The sequence below is a fragment of the Stigmatopora nigra genome, chromosome 17, assembly GCF_051989575.1.
Source record: "Stigmatopora nigra isolate UIUO_SnigA chromosome 17, RoL_Snig_1.1, whole genome shotgun sequence".
NCBI lineage: Eukaryota > Metazoa > Chordata > Actinopteri > Syngnathiformes > Syngnathidae > Stigmatopora > Stigmatopora nigra.
The window spans coordinates 2,267,696-2,287,892 of NC_135524.1; the positions used below are offsets into that span (position 1 = coordinate 2,267,696).

General features: G+C 41.5%; 1 protein-coding gene across 1 annotated transcript; it reads left to right on the forward strand.

Moving 5' to 3' along the window:
• Window positions 1-247: 247 nt before the first annotated feature.
• Window positions 248-19,315, forward strand: fcho2 (FCH and mu domain containing endocytic adaptor 2). Its single transcript, XM_077736787.1, has 27 exons — window positions 248-448; window positions 2,832-2,923; window positions 2,988-3,062; window positions 3,131-3,272; window positions 3,346-3,498; window positions 3,568-3,672; window positions 3,881-3,979; window positions 4,932-5,028; window positions 8,211-8,255; window positions 8,323-8,392; window positions 9,084-9,105; window positions 9,313-9,369; window positions 9,571-9,628; window positions 9,822-9,997; window positions 12,833-12,857; window positions 13,417-13,450; window positions 13,988-14,073; window positions 14,694-15,065; window positions 15,541-15,650; window positions 15,723-15,852; window positions 16,430-16,541; window positions 16,628-16,783; window positions 16,894-17,026; window positions 17,103-17,302; window positions 17,476-17,540; window positions 17,658-17,822; window positions 18,150-19,315. Exons 1-27 carry the CDS (start codon window positions 416-418, stop codon window positions 18,170-18,172), a joined length of 2,835 nt encoding a protein of 944 aa, XP_077592913.1. The 5' UTR covers window positions 248-415; the 3' UTR covers window positions 18,173-19,315.
• Window positions 19,316-20,197: the final 882 nt, after the last annotated feature.

Here is a 20,197-nt window from a genome sequence, read left to right on the forward strand (position 1 = left end):
TTCCTAACTTTACTGAACACATCTCAGGTTTCCCCACCGTCCCTGAACGCCGCGTTTCCTGAACCCCTGGCGGATCTGTTTGTTTAGTGTCCGCTTTTTGAAGCCATATTTTGCCCCATTTCGGGCGGCTTCGCGTTGGCTGACCCGGAGGAAAGACAACGGGGTGGTGAGGTAGAGTTTAGTCGGCTGGGGAGGCAGGGAGGGGAAGGGAAGAAGAAAGGGGCTGAGACGGAGGCCAACCCGGACGGAACGGGGCGGGGCGGGGGTAGCAGGCGAAAGAAACGAAGCAGTGCACGACAAGCGGGCGGGCTCCAAACGAGGGCTAAGTGTTTTGCCTCAAATTGGCCATTTTTTCTTCACGGAACATCTAAGTTTCTTCACAAGTGTCCGTGGCGTAGAGGACGACAGCAACAAGATGATAACGCCATACTTCGTGGACAATTTCTGGGTAGGTTGTCTCATTTCGGGAGTATTTACACCGGGTGTTTGCACCTTCTTGTGTAGTGTCCGTGAAAAAAAGCAGGAAAAATATCAGTGTCTTATTTACTATCTAACTCTATTCGTTTTTTTAAAAGACACTATTTGACTTAGTGTATTTCTCTCAGGCAAATTAGAAATGTATTGGGGCCTTTGATGGGAGTGACGGCCCACCAAGCTTGAAAAGCTAAAGGAAACGCCCCCTTGTTCTGTTTTGGATACTGATTGGCCAGTGTGGCAGTCTAAGGAATGCTCGTCGCATTGTGCGACGACTCTATTGGCTGTTGTGATTGTCAATCAGGGACTCTTTGGGGGGCCTTTAACGCGTCACTTTTCTTCCTTCCGTGAAGTTTCAGCGACAGGCCAGATGTTTAGAAAGTTACCTGAAAATAAAATGTCCTCCCTTCCACAGCCTTGTCAGTTTAAAGCGTCTTTGTTTTCAATGAACGTCAGTTTTATGGCGTGAAATGTCTTCATTTCTCTTGCCCAAAATTGGTTTCCACACGAACATGATTTGACGTGGCTATGCTAGTTAGCTAAGACAAGTAGAGGCCTGACACTTGGTCGTAATTATTGTTTATACATAATATTCATGACGTTTTGACCTTTGTTGTGTCAACACTGTTGTTCTGTGAAAGGTATAAAAACACGCATTTATTTAGACTAATGTTTTAAACTGCTGAATAGGAGACAATTTAAGATGAATTCCTTTTCAAATCAACCATGGGCTGCAGATCTAATGATTAAAATAACGTTTTCATGCTAGTGTTTTGCTTATTATTAGTAGTGTCGCTGAACCTAACGTATTAGAAATTGCCACCGTGTGTAATACACAATGTACTTTAAAATTAACATTGCGAGTTCTGTCAAAGAATAAATTAAAAAGAGAATGTGTTACATACTGAATAATACGTTGTTATGCAAATGAAAGGGAAAAACATTAGGGGAACTAACTCAACAATAACACTCGGGTAAAATCTGGAAATAACAAACAATTGGTCTGGTGAGTGAATAATAACTTGGAGTCAATTGATAGTCCTAAAAAGCCACCCCAACTGACTACTTAACTAAAAAGCAAGAAAAGGAGTGTTGCTACTAGTCAGTCTGGCCTTTGTGCCTTGGCCACAAGTGAATCCAGTGATGGCAAAGATCAGCTGTGTGTTTAACATGCACAGCGCGCGCACACACACGCACGTTAGCGAACGTCAGTTGACAATTAAGTGTAGTGAGTGCAAATCATCAACCAAAACACAAACACACACAGGCCAATGTCAGAAATAGTGCTTGTTGTTTCATTTTCCAACTGTAAATATTTAACAGGGACTCGTATATGAGGCAATAAGTTAACTCATGGCAGAAATAAGATCAGATATTAGAAACAAAAACTGAAAAATGTTGGGGAATATATGTGACTAGCCACTGGATCATTGTTTACTGCATTTACCTGAGTACATTCCCGTCTACTTCCCGGCTGGCCGGACATTAAACGACCAAATAAAAGTCCACTTAGTGCACCCGTGATACATTCTGCACCTTCCTGCGATCGAAGAAATTGTCTGGTCTTAAACTGGGGGTGTCTAACTCAATTTGGTTGTCGGGCTACATTATTAAAAGTAAAGTTGGGCTGTTATTTTGTCCCCAACTGCTTAGGAATAATCCTTTTCCTGTCTTTGTGTTCATGTTTGTGCCGTGTTCTTTTCATCACTTCCTCTTTGTGTGGAGACATTGTGTCCCTCGATGAATTCAAAGTCTTATTTGAGACTAAATTTGCAGTGCATAACAGTCACGTTTGCTGACTTGCTATCAGTGTAAAAAAAGATTAAGCCAAGAATTTTTTGGGCTGGCAAAAAGTGCTGAGTGTGGCGATGCATTCAGGAACAAGGAAATAGTTTCGCAAGAATGAGGATGCTTGATGGTAAACACAGGAATGCATATGGATGGTTATATTGCAGCGTTGATGTATTTTTTTGTAATGTAATAACAGTGCAACAATGACTCAATAGAATTTCCCATTATAAAAATAGCAAAACAAGAGATGTTAACCTCACTGCCCTCCTGTGGATTCATTAGGTATTACAGCAAAGCAGCAACAGTTAGTACGTTCATTACTGAGGCTTAACTGGTTAATTTATGCTCTATGTACTGTAAAATAAACAACAAAACCACTTTAATTTTACAATATTACGTTTTTTTCTTATAAATTACATTTTTTTTAATATTACAAAGTATGACTTCATTTCATGCGCCAAACTAGACTATAAATTTAACCAAAGTAAAAAATAAATGCATTTTAAAAATCTGATATTTTTTTGCTCTGAGAACATACTCATACTTTCCCCCATTTTTCTTGCCAGGGTGAAAAGAACAATGGCTTCGATGTGCTGTACCACAATATGAAACATGGACAGATTTCCTCAAAAGAGCTTACAGACTTCATCCGGGAAAGGTAAGATCGCCACTCCCACTCCACCCATACGACAGAACAATATTTTTTTTCTTCTTGTTTCCAGGAGCGTCATTGAAGAGTCCTATGCCAGGTCCATGACCAAACTGGTTAAGACGGCGGGGAACTTTTCACAGCTCGGGTAAGTCAATACTAGTTTTGAACTGGGCCAACTGGGATGAACTGACGTCGCCGGCTGGTTGACCACAGGACCTTCGCCCCAATGTGGGAGCTGTTCAAGGGCTCCACGGAAAAGCTAGCCATTTGCCACATGGAGCTGGTGCGCAAGCTGCAAGAACTCATCAAAGATGTCCACAAGTATGTGGAAGAGCAGGCCAAATCGCACAAAAAGGTCAGAGGGCAACCACCAATGAGTTTACATTTTGTGGGAACAGTGGTGGGCTGACATAATTTTCCTTGAAAAGACAAAAGAAGAAGTGGCATCCACTTTGGAAGCAGTGCAAAACATCCAGAGCACCGGGCAGGCTTTGCAGAAATCCAAGGAGAACTACAATGCCAAAATGGTGGAGCAGGAGCGCCTGCGTAAGGAGGGTGCCGCCCAGAGAGACACGGACAAGGTAGGGTGGCGAGGAAAATAACAAAAAAAGGATTCGACCATGGATGGACATTATGTTGTTTTTACGCAGGCGGGGATTAAAGCCAAAAAAGCCACTGAGACCTACAAGTCGTATGTGGAAAAGTATGCCTACGCCAAGTCAGACTTTGAGGTCAAGATGGCGGAAACAGCACAGGTCAGAAGGCAATTTATTTTATGTTACACGGTGTGTATATTTATTAAACAATTAAGATGATTTAGTTAAGATATTTTTTTCCAATGATAAAATATATGTCATGAGCATGCAGATGAAAATTTAGCAATTTTTTTTTTAAATTAGCCCAAATGAGTGGCCTGTCAATGGCTAAAAATAATGTTGTTTTCTGTTTCTTGATTTCTTGTAGAAATTTCAGAATATTGAAGAAAGCCACATTGTCCACATGAAGGACATTATCAAGTCGTACTCGCAGTCTGTGGACGAAACGCACGGGCAAATCGGAGAGGTGAGTGCACATCTCCAAATATCACCATTAGCAAGTCTGATTAGCATCAGCAATTTTTTGGGGGGATCCTAAATTGTTGTTTAGTCTTAATGGGGGTTGAAAAAAGGCAAACGTATTACCTGTCACTGTTTGATGTTGTACTACTTTGGACGTCCGTCAGGTGGCGCTCTACTCCAAAAAAAAGGTTTCTGGTATAGCTCCAGCTGTTTCAAAAGTAAACCCATACCCCCCAAAAAAAGACAATTTGGTAGTCAAATTGTTGTCTAAGGGCATGAAACAGTGAAGAGGAAAATACATTTTTTTAAGGCTCAGAGTAGAAAGAAGTACCCAGTGTGTGTTTACACATTTGTGTGTGTATATGGCGGGTGTATCTATCCGTGCGCGTGCTTCTGTTTGTTTTTGTAAGTGAGCTCATGTGTGTGTGTGTGTGTGTGTGTGTGTGTGAGTGGGACCAAAAAAACATCAGTGGGTACGTGTGTGTGTGTCCTCACAGTAAGCAGCACCTGACAGCTTGCGTGAGCCCCCACGGCCCCCCACCGCCTCATCACTCCACCGCACACCTCGCCTCGCTGTCTAACATGCTCCACTCGCAAAGCTAATGCACTCCACCTCTCCGCGGGACCCTCAGGGCCAGGGTGTGCGCGCGCGGGGGTGCGTGCGAGAGAGTCACTCGCGCGGCGGATCACGCACATTTAAATGCCGAGGCGGCGACACGACACGCAGGCTCGGTAAACAAAGCCACCGGGCGACAACGCGACCTGGAGAATAGAGGATTTTGTAGCATGGGTGTCAAAGTCACCCACATTTGTGCTGGATAGATTGGCTGGAATGGTTTATTTTGGGCCCAAAAAGGTCATGTGATTGACCCCATTGGCGACCAATCCATTTTTAACCTGGGACTGAGTTTCTGCTAGTCAAAATTATAAATAATAATACATGTTTTTTTGTGCAGGTTCACAATGAATTTGTGAGAAATGTGGAGAACACCTCGGTGGAGAGCTTAATACACAAATTAGCTGAAAGCAAAGGAACAGGCAAAGAAAGACCAGGTAAAGCATTTTTTTTACCCCAACTTTATTTAAACTATGTATTTATTTATTCTTTTACTTATGTTCAACATAAATCAGATGATAACAATTTTAATTTCTATTCATCCATATATATATAAATAGAAGAATAAATGAATAAAATATTTTTATTTATAAAGAATATTTTAACCCTTTATAAAGCAAGGGACTATTGCTAATTTAATCCAAATCTAAATTACTCATCTTTATTTGACATATTTTCCTAAATTTATGAAAAAAAAATCACTCTGCTTATGTCCCACAATAACATTTTAAAGTTGGTTATCTTAAATAAATAGCAATAATAATAAGTTGACTATTAATAGTTTTAACTCTATAAGAATGAGAAAGGCTGGCAGCCAAATAGGCATCCAAATTCATCCATATTTTTCAGCCCCTGGGATTGGACGCCAGTCGTCATCGCTATTGGCCAACGACTCGATTATAGCTTATAAAGTGTGAAAGATGGATTTATTTAACGTTGGCACTGGCACTCCTCTGAAGGCGGGCCCGAGTCGTGGCCTGATACGGTAAAGCAATAATAAGGTCAGCTGTGCGTAAACAAAGGCGCCCCGGAGAGGGCCAATTAGAGCCCGGGAGCCAGTGAGCGGCCATCAGTGCCCGATGCTTAATCTAGCGCATTCCGGTAAGCATGTGTCACATGGGGGGGCTTTGACTTAAGCGGCCAGAACACCAGCGAGCTTTTGCGCCCAGGTCAGGGCTCAACAATGACTCCTGTGTAAACTTTCCCCCGCCTGCCGGAGATACGCTTTCATCACGCAATTAAAAGTAGATTCGCTCACCGAAATGCTAATCGCCAGGCAAAAAAATGGGATTGGCGTGAATATTTAAAAGGGCCCCCAAGGTCCCTCACCCCCAATCTGCCCGAGCCCCCCGTCTCCGCTCACGCGTGGCGTTACGTCAGGCACGCAGACGCTTCAACCCTGTCGTGTCTGCGTGCCAATGTGTGTGTAAACAATGCGTGAACCTGACCCTGGTGCGTCCATACACTGTTTATTTGAATGGCGGAATTAATAAAAAAGGAAAAATTGCTCTGAAAATTCCTTCCCCTATAACATGTCAGTGTCCTAAAAATCTTATAATGTCTAGGAATAGTGTTTCAAATGGTAAAATCATAATTATATGCCTGATTTTTATGAACTTAAATGAGTCAACCTTAGCCACACAGTTAATAACCAAACAACTTAATACAGTCAAATTAGCTTTAGCATTTTTAGATAAGTTGACAATTTACTTATTAGGACAAATGAATCAAAGCATAAAATGCCTCATTGCTAGTCCCAAATTTTTGCTAACGTAAAGACTCGTGGGTCCAGAAAAAAAAGTAGACCACATGTGGCCCCTCTGCCGTACCTTTCCCACCACCAGGTTAGCAAGGTTGAATAAACTTTCTATTGCGGAAATGATCCTAAAGTGACACGCTGTGAAGGAGCTGGGGGTGGAGTGAAGTGGAGTGGGGGGGCTGTAGGGGGGCGCTGGGGGGGTTTGTTGGGAGTGTTCAACGATATCCAGCTGAGCTGTCAAACTGGCGGCTGGCCAGACACGCAAACGCTGCCCACCCTCGCGCCGCCCTGCCAAGCATAAGCCAGATAAACACAAGTCGTGTTGAACTTGAAGTGGATTGGACGCCCATAGCCGCCAAGCTAATGATATATTATATATTCGGACATACTGTCATTTGATAAAAAATAGAAAAAACGCCATCCAAGATGTCACTTTAACGTGGTAACAGTTTTGAGCTGAACATCTGCCCGTCCTACCGTGTGACGTGCTATTCTTGAATGTCAATTGCGTTTTGATTGGCACATAAATACACACACACACAGACCAAATACACACAAATACAAACGGCCGCCATTGTGCAGTAGAGAGCCGATATTGCACAGTAGAGTAGATCAGTCATCGGTGCGCTTTATCCACTTGACTTGGCGTGACGGGCGCCTCTCGTGACTCGCCGCTTGCCTGCGCTTCAGCGCCGCACGCCAAACAATGCATCAATGGTCGCAGCCCCTCCCCTTTGCACGCCCTTACCCCCGGAGGATGGCGGTCGCGGGCGACGCGGCTAATGTATACATTCCCAGTGAAAACACGGACGCCTTTTGTTCTTTTCAGGTCACGGCGTTTTGGGCCGTGTTGCCACGAGGGGGGGAAGAAGGATTCACGCACTTTTCGTCTTGAGCTGAGAAAAATGATGCGGTCCAACGTATCGGTTCGCAATTGTGGGTCGAATATTGGCTCGTAGGCTCAATATCCAATATAGGAATATATATACATTCATATAAAGAGTGTTTTACATGCGGTTTTTCAAAAAAAAAAGTATATTGGCGTCAAATAACAGGTTTAAAAGTCAACTGACACTCCCTAAATTCCGAATAGAGAAATATGGTTAAATAAAAATACTGTGTATAACCCAACTTTAATGTTTTGTTTTGAATAATCCCATTATGTTGCGTCTCTCCACTTTTCCCAGCTCTTATCCCGGCCAATCGAGGAGTAAAAATCACTGGCGCTACAAGCTAATCACTCGGGATAATCTGACTGCGAAGCGTTGGCTGACTTTGATCAGATCAGGGATTAAATACTTAACTCGTTATACGCCACTCATTCGGTGGCCGCCATTGATGGCGTTAGACGTCCAATCCAGCCAAATTCGGGTGGGAGGGGCTAACAGTGAATGGCTTGAGCATTAAATAGTACTTTTTATGTGAGTATGCAGTAATCAAGTATTAAAAGAAAAATGTGGATATTTAAAAAAAAAAAAAGTATATATACTGTTTTGGCATTTAGTATACATTTGTTTTGATAGAAATATTTTGCTGTCAATGACACTGAGACAGTTTAAATGTATTGGATTTGACAGAAAGCATAAATACATATTTGCAGTCATAGCCTGGGAGTGTTGTTGTTGTGTTTTGACTGGATGGCGACGGCCACCAGACGTCCCTTTTGACCGTGGCGGTCCGCCCCGTGGGATCAACTTGGCCCTGTTTGCTTACACTCTATGTGTGTGTGTGTCTTTATGTGTATATGTGTGCGATTATTGCGTGATGTACATTTGCAGCGTTGGCAGCGGCGGCTCGGTGACCTTTTCTGTGCTAAATGAACCTTATAAGATTTTTTTCTGCCTTTTTTTCTCTCATTAGGCCCCATTGAGTTTGAAGAGTGTAACACCGCCATTGCCACTGAAGGTAAGAAAGAAGGACCTTTGCATGAGATATATGTAATATGGAATGTTGATTTTGACTTTTTTTAAAGGTGCCAAACCTAGGAGGAGGAAGCCATTTGGCATTCCCGGACGGAGAAGAGACAAAGACACAGACTCCACGTAAGTTGAATCTTGTTTTATGAGGATTTTTCGGACTATAAGTCGCACTTGCAGGGTTAAAATACAGTAAGGCTTATTTTGAGAGTTTTATTTTTAGAAGCAAATAAGAAACATAGCTTAAATTTGGTTAAATGGAGACTAACAGGCTTAGTAAGCATATGTTAGCTTAACATCATAACCGTTTTTCAGATAGCTATAGTGTAAACAATATCATCACAATAATAATAATAAAAAATATAATACATATTTCTATATATAGACACATACTATCCAATATTATATCTTAAATTTGGTACAATGGAGACTAACAGGCTGAATAGGCATCTGTTAGCTTAACATAATAACAGTTTTTCTGATAGCCATAATGTAAACATCACAATCATAATATATATATAGTATACATATTTGTATATATAGACAGATATCATTTTTAATGAAAATAGTCATAATTACACTGATTATGGCTTCAAGTAACTTAAAGTATTTCACCAATTGACACTAATTGACGTCCAATTCAATAAGAGCGGCTCGTATTTCCGCACCATTGACAGTACTATACGTCTAATCTATTCTGAATGGGAATGACGAGGAGGGGAAATGTATATCGTGATCATGGCGCATCCCTCGATTCTCTCCCAATTTAAGAATGAAGAGCGCTTTGTCACGCTGTCGTGTCTCCTTTGTCTTGCAGGGAATCAACAGAGGCAGAAAGTGTGAGTAAAACGCTTCCTCTTCTTCCTGGTTCTTGTTTGCTGGTGTTGTTGTTGTCGAGCAGCGGGGGGAGGCGCTCATTTTCTGTCGCTTCTTACTACTTACAACATGTGACTCTCTCTCTCTCTGTTTGCCTGCCTGTTTTCCTCTTGTTTGTTTTGCAGATTTGCTCATTCATTCATTCCCCTTGTCTTTGTTTATGCTCGTAGAACGCTGCCAACGGCGCTCCCCCCGGATACTACGGGGCCATAGACATTCAGAATGCTGTAAGCAAGCCAACACACACACACACAAAAACACACTTTTCGTTTTTCCAAGTCGCAGTCGTCTGTCATGAATAATAAAGTCTTCCACACCCCAACACTTGTAGAGTTATTGTACTTCTGCAAATAGCAGTTTGATTGAGATTTTTAATCATTCACTTTAGAAAGAGACTGAATTAAGCTGATTTTTTTTTGTTTTTGCAGAATGTTCCACAAGTGGATGAAGAAGGTTTCTGCATCCGGCCGGAATCTATGGAGAATGATATCCTTGCATTTTCTCCATATAACAGACCAATTTTCCTTTTTTTTGATTTTGTAACTTTAATTTTTTGTCTCAGATCATGTTTCATTTCCATTGATGGCGACAAATGTCTAGTCCATTTTGACGAAACTGGACATCTATCAACTTATTTTCCAGAGATGCTTATTTATATCCACCTTAACGTGCATCGAACATGCCAAAGAAAATTCCTTCTACTCGTCCAGCGACTCGGAGGACGAGGACGAACCTCGCAAGTTCCACGTGGAGATCAAGCCGGTCCAAGCCAACAACGAGCCGCAGCAGAACCGCGCCACCCTCGACGAGCTCAAGGTCTCCATCAGCAACATCGTCTTATCGCCGTCTGCCTCGGTACGTCTTTCCCCGCCGCTTTGTACCACTAGAGGGCGCCTGGGAGGTACTTTAGTGGGTCGCTCGCCCGGCATTCCTGGCCTTTTCAAGGCATTTATTTTTATACTTAACAAAGAGTCTGAGCATTAGCTGCTGAGTCACATGCGGCTTTACGTGATTGCATTAGCCCCCCGCGCTACTTAACTGCACGCCAAATTAAATACAGTGTTTGCATACATTTCCCAAGATGTATTACGACCTCCATTCGGCTGATTTTTACAACTAAGGCTTCCGGGATAATTATTAAAATTGTTTTACTTATTGCAATTCTAGTAAAATAAACATGGGTGAAAAATAGCCCATACTATATTACATTGACTAATAAGCAAATCTGTATTTTTTTAAGTCATGGGAGTATATTTTAAAATTGAAGTAGACATATGTAGAACTTTTTTAGACTTTTAAAGTAAACTTTTATGTATTCCACTTTGGTTTAAGTATAATATAATTACATCACATGTAATTGAGAATATATTTAACATGTAAAAACGTTTTGAAAAACGTTAAACACAATTTCTGAGTACTTTTTTAAAAACAGTTTTAATTTTCATAATATTACACACACACACTTGCACTTGAAACAATTACACACACATTGACTCTGAAAATAAGCATCGGCATTAAAATTTCAAGACGTGTGTGCGTGCTTGGCAAGCTTGGCGTGGCAAAGGAGGGACAGCTCTCTTTCGCCTCTCTTTTAAACACACACACACACACACTGATATGCACACAGCAAAAAATGTTGCATTTAAATGAAGTATTGGAGTCACATTGTAGTTTTGACCAAGATCACCGTTCCAAATACTCCAACTAAAATCTTAGTTTACACTTCCAAAAACCTGCTTAAGCCTTTATAAGGGCAAGTGACTCATTTTTGGTCATAAAAAAAAATCATTTAAAAAAACTCATAAGTACTTGGTGGTTGCATTTTGGGCCATGCAGGCCACAATATTAAAGTTAGTTTAGTACAAGTGACTCAAATTGCCAGATCTCATTCATAAATATTTATTTATAATGATAATAATAATAAATAATTATTTTATTTTAATTGTTTTTATAAATCCTTCAGTTTAATCACTTATTACAGATTAACCACAAAAATAGCAATTGTTATGGTCCCAATAAGAGTGCCAAGTTTCTTATGATGTAGTCCCATTGACAACAACACTGAAATCATCATCTTAGAGGTGCACCAAACTTTATTTCCTGAAGCCATTATCCCCTACGTCTATTAACATCGTCTTTTGCCCCGAAGTCTTAAGTCTGCCACCCGTTGCGCATGCACCGTCACCCCGTGTCACTTCCTGTTTATATTGACAGGAGGTTTCTCCATTAAAGGCGCCATCCGTCATCCTCGCAGCTGCTGACACAATTGCGTCGTCTGGTGTCAATTATTGAAATGTCTTTTTTTTCTTCTTCTTCTTCCCCACCTCCTGTTTGGCTCTCCCTCCACCTCCTTTTTTTTCTATTTATATATATATATACACACACACAACACACACACACAACACACACACACTTAGGCAGGCGCGTGTGTGTGGTCAGGAGAGCAAAGCAGTAATTGAACCCATTTGCCGCGGGACGGAACCTCGCCCGTTTTGCGTTCCTCCCCAGCCATTTTGTTGGCTTTCTCACGGGATCTTGTATTACGCCGGCGAGAGAGACGCGACAGATTTACGACTTAGTCCAGTCACTGGAGAGTGATGGTCGCCGCGCGGCGTCCAATCCTCTCTGACAACACTGGGCTTCCAACAACATCAAGCGTGATTTAGTGGCACGTTCACGTTTCGGCCCGTTGGGAGTCGTTTTAGTTCAACTTCTTTTTTTTTTTTTTCCCTCTCTCAGTACTTTACTTGAAAGTGTCTTTTACCAACTCGTACTGAGCAGGTAAAAAAAAAAAAAAAAGAAGAGGGGGCAAGTTGAAAGTTCAGAAGAAGTTGAGCTCATAAAAATGTCGGGAATGTCGTATGTATTTATTAGTCTTTATTTTAGTAGTTACTGCTGCTGCCGTTTGTCATTTAAAGCACTTGGTTGCCTCTATTTATGTAGTATAGGATATGATATCATAAAATATACCTGTAAGCATAAATTCACATCAATGGAAAAAAAATACTTATTAGATTTTTTGAAAAACTTTACCTATCAATAGGAATTGAGCAAAAAAAAAAAAATTCCAATAATGTAAAAAGATGATGGTAACAATAGCAGGTTTTGGGACACACATTGTGTATTGTACATTATATAATAATAAGATAACCTGTATATATTCTTTATTGTATTTAATTAACTACTCCAATACATAATCTCTGAATACTATTGTCTCAGCTGGTAGTGAATTATTTTAAAATGAGTCTCTGTTGATTTAAAAATAAAAAAAAAGATTAATACAAAAAATCTATAATGGATTCCAATTTTAGTCTCAGTAAACTATTTCTCCCCAAAATATATTCCAAAAAAAATGTGAAAGACTGAATCAAATGTAATATTGTTAATGCTTACTAAATGCTTTAAATAGGATTGACCAAAAAACTGAAAATATATCAATAGTAAGTATTTTTGTGTATTTATGGTCTATGATAGGAAAAGAAAACCATGATGAAAAGTTGCTTGCTTTCAGTATAAAGTGCAATTAAAACATTTATTTGGACAGGGAGGGCTGGCTAACAGCCATCCACAATTGCTGCCTACCCTTCCAGATGGAATTGATTGGACATTTAGCCATCCCATTCCAAGATCAAATCTATTGTTGTTTAAAAAAATATATATTCAGTCTGATTTTCTCTTCTTTTTTTTCAGGTCCAAATGCGAAGAAACCAATCCAGTGAGTATTTTCCCAACTTTTTTTTTCATCCACACTTTTCTTTCAAAGAATCCATCCAAAAGCAACACGTCCCGGGGAAAAAAAAGCAAATGTATCCCTTCTTTTCCCAAGAACGTCGCCGTTTGCTGGCCTCCCCGCCGCCGCCAAAGGAAGATGAATTGCCTAATTGCCGCGAATATTTGAACATGTCACCCGTGATCCCCCCTCTGCCTTTTTCTGCTCCCGGTCGGGTTATCTGGCTTTGGAAAAACACGGGGCTATCAATCGGGAGCCTTTTTTTCCTTCTTTCTTTCTTTCTCGGCTCTCCGCAAGGTTATGTTTTGATTAGCCCGGCTTTGGAGAAGCTATTCATCGCAGGATTAACTATTGGGGGAATTTGGACCATGATGATGTCAGGGAATATCATCCCAAAATAAACAGCACATTTTTTTGTCTGCTACAATTTCCATCCATGGCCAACTCTGTTAAGGAATTGGAATTTGTTCGTTTTAGAAATGGATGAGACGTTTATGGGCACCAATGGTAGAACTAAATAGTGTTTTTTGTTGTTTTTTTGCAGGTGATGAGCTGATCAAAGCGAGGGTGCCGGCGTCGTACGAGTAAGTCGCTAGCTTCTTTTCTGCTGTTAAGAATTCATTGAAATAGAAATTGCAGGCTCATTATTAGATTGTAGTTCCTTAAAAATATTAGGTGTGCTCAAAAGGAAGTGAGCAAGCCTTTCAAAATAATGCAAAGTTTTGACAATGTGCATAATGCTAAACTTATTTAGAACAGATGTTATGTTTACAAATGAATTATTATGCTATGTTAGAATGGTGAGCTAAAAACAAAAACTATTATTTTGATACAAAACTTTTTTGTGATTGTTTTCTGCTATTAATTATTTAAAAAAATATTTAAAATTCATAAATCCATGCTGGAACTCTTAAGCTGATGGCACTTGCTACTAGAACTCAGCATTGAAGTAAATAATCAAAAGGTAGTCATAATATGAGCCTACATTGGGATTTTTCTATTATTGCGGCCATGTTTGGTCTACATTAACCGCGATATTCGAGGGATTACTGTACATTTAAAATAATGAAAGTCATCCTATTTTCTTGACAGTCGAATGTGTGTTTTTGTTGCAGTTTGAGTAACAACGACCTCCTGTCCCTTGACCCGTTGGGCCCCTTTTTGACGGCCGCCTCCTCCCAACCGGCTCCAACGTCAACAGGTAGCCTCTATCGAAGAGTGATCTATCTATCTTATCTTTTTTTTCTTCTTTTTTTTGGGGTGGGTAAACGCACGGAAGCGCTTTCTCCCTAGCGAGCGCCTTTCCGTGCAGAGGCGTGACACCAACGCCGACCCGCCGCCTAAGCTCGCCCGTAATCCGGCGTTAATTGGCGCCTCGTCGGGGTCGAGCGGGTCGCCCGTGAAAACCCTTCTAGCACGCATGTTGTCAAACAAGCTCTCGTTACTTACAAGGCTTCAAAGTCAAAAAAGAGCATCGAGGATTAGGCCTAGAAAATTGCTGCCGTTTATTCATTTATTTATTTCTTGACTCATTATTCATCCTCTTTTTGTTGATTCTTTTAAATCCGTCAATTTTGTATATTTTAAGTCAACTAGAAAAAAGCCTTTGGACAATTTGAACCCTTTTATTCAGTATATTGTATATATACTTTTGTTTTAAATCCTGAAATGAATGAATGAAATTATCAATGAAATGTTGTATGCTAGTAATCATCTATTGTCCCCTATTGAAAGTCCGTGTGCATACTTATGCAAGCACATGGTATTGTCAAGGGTGTGTAGACTTTTTAGATGTCCGCTTTTTTGGCTCCCTCCAAAAAGTTTGGGGCGAGGAGACTCCACAGCCCGAGCAGTCGCCCTCCAAAGACCCATCGCCGGTCTCCTCGTCCATGTCCTCTCCGTGGGACTCCCCGGAATGGTCCTTCCAGTCTCCCCGCCCGGCGCCCGCCCGGGCTCACAGCGCCCCGTTGGCGCCGGCGGACGAGGGCGCCCCCCGCGCCGGCGGCTCCCAGAGCCGTTGGACGGCATTCGCGGAGGACGTGGCGCCCGGTTGGCGTCACCCGGCAAGGGCGGCGTCCGGGAGAAGCTCTCGATTTCTGTCGGACGACTCGGCCGAGGCCTACGGGAGAGCGGCGGAGGGGTTTTCCGACAGTTTCTTCGGGTTGAGCGACGGGGCCACGCAAATATTCCAGGGTAATTCCTGACTTGGATGCATGTGGGAAAACCCAATTTGGTTTAATTCAGTTTGGTTGGATTTTTTTGACTTGTTTTTTTCAATATTTGGTTGTGTTTTTATGCTGTTTTGTGACATTTGTGGATATTGTTTTGCCTGATTTTGTTCATTTCAAGGCAATATCATATTGCATTTTGTTGCAGTGTTTTTATTTTGCAGACTACTTTTGTTTTTAAAGCAGCCTATTTTATTTTCAATTTGAAATGTTTTAATCTCAACCTTTTTTTATGTGTAACTTATTTTTGCCTGTTTTTTTTCTGACCCACTTTTATTTGCTGTTTGACTGCCTTTCATTTTGTGTTTTTCTTATTGAATATTCAGGTATTTATGAAGCCTCTTGTTTTTGTGTTTGATTGACATTTGTTTTTGAAGTGATTTGATTTGCTGATTTTACTTAACGGCTCTTGACCAGCGACTTTTTCACTCTCCCCTCAGCCACCAACCGTCCGACGACCCCTCTGACGGCGGGCGTGCTGGTGCCACCGCCCCGCCCTTCCTCTCGACCCAAACTCCCCACGGGCAAACTGAGCGGCATCAATGAAATCGTGAGTAGAAAAGAAATCACTTTTGTGTGATTCTGTCCATATTTTCATTTGTATTTAATTTTTTGATTATAGGCAAGACCCTTCAGTCCACCCAAGGCGCCCGGCGCCAGCCCACCCCCCGGGGCCCCCCTGGCCCGAGCCGAGAGCTCCTCATCCTTGTCGTCAAACGCTTCGCTCAGCGCCGCCAACACGCCGACTGTTGGTAAGAACTATTTTTAATTTAATTTTTATTGTTATTTTCCTTATTCCATGACCTCCCTTTCCTGGTCTCCTCCTCCTGCCGTTCCTCCTTTCCTCTCAGGCCTTGGTCACCTCCTTCTTCCCGATCACTTCTCTTGCGTTCCCGACGTTTTTTCCTCTTCTTCATTCTTGCCTTTTAGTCTGAGTGAGTGTCCGTCCCATTGTAAAGCTTCCGTCCGTCCCTCCCGCACGCTATGTCCAATTCCTTAGCTCCGCCTCCATTGGTCAGTGGACGTTGGCCCGCACAACAAGCTTGAGTTGACAGAATATTTTTAACACTACATGAAAAATAGTTGAAACCAAACCTAACTTGTCCATAATCTTCACTCAATCTTCACCAAGTCATTTGGCCCTATCCTTCAAGTTTTTGTAAGAAAGTTTGGACACCCCAATGCTAAGCTTATTAATATCAAAGCATAATGCTAACATGGAACTAACTTTTTATACCACAAACATAATATTGAAGTTGACTGATTCAATCCAATTGCAATTTTTTTGTATGAAATATTCAACCCGTTGTTGTTATTTTTGTCATCAAGGGTCATCACGCGGTCCAAGCCCTGTCACGCTGGCGTCCCAGGATGCTTTGCCCATCGCTGTGGCCTTCACCGAGTCGGTCAACGCCTACTTCAAAGGCGCCGATCCCAACAAGTGAGTCACCAGCACCACCACACAGACTTTGCACACAGGGAAAAACAGTGTCTGAGCCTTAAAATTGACCATCCGTGGTTCTCCAGGTGCATCGTGAAGATCACGGGCGACATGATGCTGTCCTTCCCCTCAGGCATTATCAAGGTGTTCACCAGCAATCCCTCGCCCGCCGTCCTCACCTTCAAGTTGAAGAAGACGGGTCGACTAGAGCAGATTCTCCCCAACCAGCAGCTTCTATTCAGGTGAGCCTTTTTACTTGGAACTGGGCACACAAAACGCACATTTGAGCAGGTAATGAATAATTGAGCACCATTCCTCCTAAACACGCGAACGTCTTCTGACTTTGGCGCAGCGATCCGTCTCAGAGCGACTCGGAGTCCAAGGACTTCTGGTTCAACATGCAAGCGCTGACCGCCTACCTCAGGAAATCCGCCGAGCAAAACCCCACTGCCTCTTACTACAACGTGGACATCCTCAAGTACCAGGTGAGTAAACCCCGCCTTGCCCAGATTGCTTCTCCAAGTAGAATGACCTAACTGTTCGGGGTCGTGTTGCATTCAGGTGCAGTCGGATGGTGTACGCTCCACGCCGCTCAACCTGGCCGTGTACTGGAAATGCACGCCAGGCTCCACCGACCTGCGCGTGGATTACCGCTACAACCCCGACTCCATGTCGGTGCCGGGGTCGCTGGGAAACGTGCAGATCGTGGTGCCCGTCGATGGCGGCGTCACCGGTGTGCAGTCGCTGCCCGATGCCGTCTGGTGAGATCTGCATATCTGGCAACGCATATGTTTTTCCTGTATTTTAAGAGTTTTTTGATCATTTCAAATTGTGTATAGCTATAAGATGATGTTTTTCACTAAGGATTTTTTTAGCCATCTTTTGTTGCCAGATTCTCCCACTTGACCTTTTGGATGACCTCTTTTTCTCCCAGGAATGCGGAACAGAATAAATGTCTTTGGAGGTTGAGCGACATTTCGGAAAAATCTGAAAACGAAGGTGATGTCAATAAATTAGCCATATTAGCCTATATATTTTTTTCAAATTAAAGAAATAGCCATAAAATGTTTCCTCATGTCATAAGAGATGCCTCACTGTTTTTTGTTTTTTTTAAAGGCGCTGGCTCCCTGCGGGCTAAATTCGACGTGTCCGATGGTCCTTCCAACCCATCCACACTGGCGGTCCAGTTCATGAACGAGAGCACTACGCTTTCCGGCGTGCTCATGGAGCTGCAGGGCAGCGGATACAGGTTGTCGCTTAGCAAGAAGAGGTTCGCTACAGGTAAACAAACGCATTCGCCAAAAATAATATTTCTTTATATATAATATAATTACATCTGCCAACGAATGCCATACAGATGTATGTTTCTTCATTTTATTAATGTATCCTCATATAATACTACACATTTATTTACGCTACTTATTTTGCTGTTCATTATTGTAACCACACACGCTAAGTGATATATATATAAAAAAATGTGTCACACTTTAGAGATTTAGATTACAACTTTATTGCAGGAGCAATACAGACACAGAAGACATTGTAGACCTAGTTAAAAGGGACTATTACTTTTTCACGATTTGCTCAGAACTATTCTTTTGTCTTCAGGTCGGTACATGGCAGACTGCTGAGTCCGTGCCCTGAAAACAACAAAAAAATGGAAATTGCCTTATCTCGCTTTAAACAAAAAAGACAGCCGGAAAACCTGCCGCCGGTGGGAATCACTACAATTGCAGCAGCACTGAGTACCGAACACTGTTTAACGGAGAAATTTTTAAAAAAGCAACATTAAGGTGAGCTTTTGGGGACACGCGTAGCTAGCTAGCTAGTCATGCCTTAATTGACGTCTTCTAAGGATGTTTCAATTTCATCATTTGTATATTTGAAATCCCAAAAAATAAGAAGAAGAAAAGAAAAGAAAAAAAAACACATGCACTAACATTTTATACGGGCGCTTTTTTTTCCCACCGTAATGTTTCCGATCATTTCCTTCCGCTTTTATTGTGAAAGGCGCGCATTGAAGGAAGAGTCGTTCTCATAAGCACAAAAAGAGAGAAAGAAAAACAGGACCTCAGTGCCTACTCCAAAAACTCTTGTTTTATTTTTTAAATGCGCGTTGGGTTTTCAGGGCTTTTGTTTTGTCAATGTCCTTTTTAAAATGTTTTTTAAAACGACTGTAATAGCGTCGCCGTGCTTTAAAAAGGATCCAAATTAACTCGTAGCCTTTCGACGAAACTTGAAAATGTGTTTTTCTTCCGATTTTTCGTGTCTGCCGAGAAACAAAAAAAAAACGTGCCTGAACGATAGCGATAGTTTTTGAAAGGATACCGAAGGGAAGTTTTTGACTTGCCAATTGGAAGCTTTTTTTTTGGTCAAAAATGGATGCCACCACGTGGTATGATCTGAATATTTCGGAGAGCTAGTTTTGTCCATTTTGGACAAAAAAATCATATCGCCCGACATTTTCAAGCGCCACTTTTTTTAGCAAGCTGGTTCTTGCTCGCCCTCAAAACACAAAAAAAAAAAAACGGGGGGAAAAAAGACGTTCTATTAAACGAGCCTTCATCTCTGGTCACTTTTTTTCTCGGTGTTTGTATTTAACGTGTTTTTCTTTTTTAAGCAAATTTGTGTATATGATTCTCATAATTTGTACGTTTTTTTTAACAAGTATCAGCCACTTTTTTGTCTCTACGTAATGAATTCTCACTGTGCCTGTATTAAATGTGGTAATATATGAATATATACAAATATAAGAATGACTACTTCAAGAGAACTTGTCATTTCTTTGTCTTCTGCTTTACCATTGCAATATTGAAATTTGACCAATTTTTGACGAGTTATTATTCATTGCTGATTTGTCTTAAATCTGTAATTGATTGCCTTTTTCCCCCAACTGTTATTTTCAGTTGCGTTGCACCGATATTCTGATTCTAATATCGTGAGGAGACCCGATACAGCCTTAAAATGCAGGTATTGGTATCGGTGTGTATACTAAGAAATAATGCGCAATATGTATACTTGACAATTTTGTTTTCAAACACTTGTTGCCCCACCCAAGATGGCCGTCGATCACAAACGCCACCAAAGAAGACCAAGAAGAAAACAAAGAAAGATGCATTGAAGGTAAATGTTGTTTCATATTTATTTTATGATGGTAAACGATAATCACATTTTGAATGTTTAAGTTTATAGTACTTTAATTGGTGTATAAATATATGAATACATGTCAAAAAGTAATACCAGTTAAAGTACATTAGTTGTTAACAACGATTTAACAAAGTCAACTTTGAACTTCCCCAGTCTGGTGTCGATTTGACGGTCTGACGGGCGGGAGGGTCTCCGACGTCTTTGTTGTGGGTGTTTGTCCAAAATCCCAAGCCGAGTCTCCGGCCTAAACCCCCCCCCCCCCACATCACTGACTTTTACGGACCATTTAGAATTGATGTGGCCATTGGCTCGGGGCGAACAGAACCATCTGAACAAACACGCCGTTGCCGTAACTCAATTGAGCCAATATGGACTCCCTGCGGGACCTCTTGGGGAATCATATTTTCCAACCAGACAATCGTCAATCTATCGACTAACCAATCAAATAGTGGGCAACAAGTAGGCCAAATATTTTATGTGCGAGTTATCGTCTTTTAATTGTTTCTCAA